Here is a 1,635-nt window from a genome sequence, read left to right on the forward strand (position 1 = left end):
CACTTCAGGGGCCAGAACAAGGACACATTTCATAGCTGAGTCAACGAGCTTTATTGTCATCAGGCAGGGAAGCATGGGGAAGGGACTGAAGCAGGGGGCTGAGGCTGGAGAGGCTGAAGACTGCGGGGCAGATGGGGCAGCTGCCTCCCTGCCTCTTGGGGGGCTGGCTGGGGAAGCTGAGTCCTCAGCGGGTGGTCTGGTGGACCTGCTCACGGGAGGAGATGACCTTGCCATCCTGGACCTCTTCCACAATGCTACACACCTGACGGGTGGTAACCGCTGCAGAAGAAGCAGGCGCTTTAAAGTGGGTAGGGGCCAGGAGACCCTCGCTTGCCCCCTAGCCCTCATGGACAGGAGCCGGCTCTCTCCCTCGTCCTCCCCCAGGTGCTGTGAGTGCCTCCACTGGCACCTCGACAACACACTGCACACACATCCCTCCTGTCCCTGCCACCACCTCCCTTCCATCCCATCCCTCTGTCGGTGGCCCTGTGTGAGTCTTGCCTCCCCAGATGGGTTATTTGGTTCTGACCCAGTGTGTCCTGCCAGAAGGAGCCATGTAGACTCCATGAAATCCGTCTCCATTTCTCTGCAGTCTCCAGGACATAGACTTGCTCCCATCTCCCCCATCAGACTGCGATCACCAAGACAAAAACCAGGCCCCTATCTCCTCCTTTAGACTAGGAACCCTGGGGCTAGGATCATATCTTCTCCATCAGACTGGAATTTGGAGGACAAGGAACCATGTCCCTATTTCCCATCAGGCTAGAGTCCCCAGAGACAGCACTGCTTTTGCTCATCCAAAAGCTGTCAAGAGGAAAGATCATGAGACCGTGTACCTATCTTCCCATCAGATGACAATCTCCAGAGCTGGGACTTGTCTCCTCCATCAGACTAGGCTCTCCAAGGTAAGGACCAGTTCCCTGGCCCACCCCCATCAGACCAGACAGTGTCTCTCTCATTTGATCTTTTTCTGAGTATCAATCCTCAGTGCTAATAGGTCACTTCTCCCACCCCAGCTGAGGGACAGCCATCAACTCCTGGAGCTCCTGGGGACCCTGCCCCAGCAATGTGCAGGTGGGCTGCCTGTCCCATGCACCCAATCCCCAAGGCCTCAGCCACGAAGATGCTTATGTTCTTTCTTGTACTGGGTCAAGCTGAAAGAAAGAAAAAAAAAAACAAAAACAGAGAGTAAATTAGATGTGAGTCTGAGAGCCCCACCCCTGCCAAGAGGCCCCCAGCCCTGACCCCAGGCTCCCCCACTCACTAGGCATCCTCGCCCTCCAGCAGGTGGCGGTAGGTGGCGCTCTCCTGCTCCAGCCGCGTCTTCACGTCCAGCAGGATCTTGTATTCCTGGTTCTGCTGCTCCATCTCGCAGCAAAGCTGAGCCAGCTGCTCCTCCACGCTGCCAATCAGCCCCTGGATGTGGGACAGCTGCACGCAGTAGCGGTTCTCTGTCTCCGTCAGGTTGCCCTCAAGGGATGCTTTCTGCAGGACGGCAGGAAGACCAGGGGTCAGTGAGGGTTGTCAGGGTCCTCTTCTGGGCCCACCCCCATGCACAGGACTGTTCCTACCATGCTGAGCTGGGACTGCAGCTCGATCTCCAAGGCCTGCATGGTGCGCCGGAGCTCCAAAATC

At 57.1% G+C, this 1,635-nt stretch overlaps 1 protein-coding gene across 1 annotated transcript; it reads right to left on the reverse strand.

Moving 5' to 3' along the window:
- Nucleotides 1-54: 54 nt before the first annotated feature.
- Nucleotides 55-1,631, reverse strand: LOC116465883 (keratin, type I cytoskeletal 17-like; the record flags this gene model as incomplete). Its single annotated transcript, XM_058435348.1, has 4 exons — nt 55-279; nt 1,012-1,154; nt 1,265-1,485; nt 1,572-1,631. Coding segments are annotated over 3 exons (324 nt in total), but the record flags the coding sequence as incomplete, so codon positions are not given.
- Between the last annotated feature and the right edge of the window lie 4 nt (nt 1,632-1,635).

Source organism: Hylobates moloch, unplaced genomic scaffold (genome assembly GCF_009828535.3).
Source record: "Hylobates moloch isolate HMO894 unplaced genomic scaffold, HMol_V3 SCAFFOLD_13162, whole genome shotgun sequence".
Classification (NCBI taxonomy): Eukaryota; Metazoa; Chordata; class Mammalia; order Primates; family Hylobatidae; genus Hylobates; species Hylobates moloch.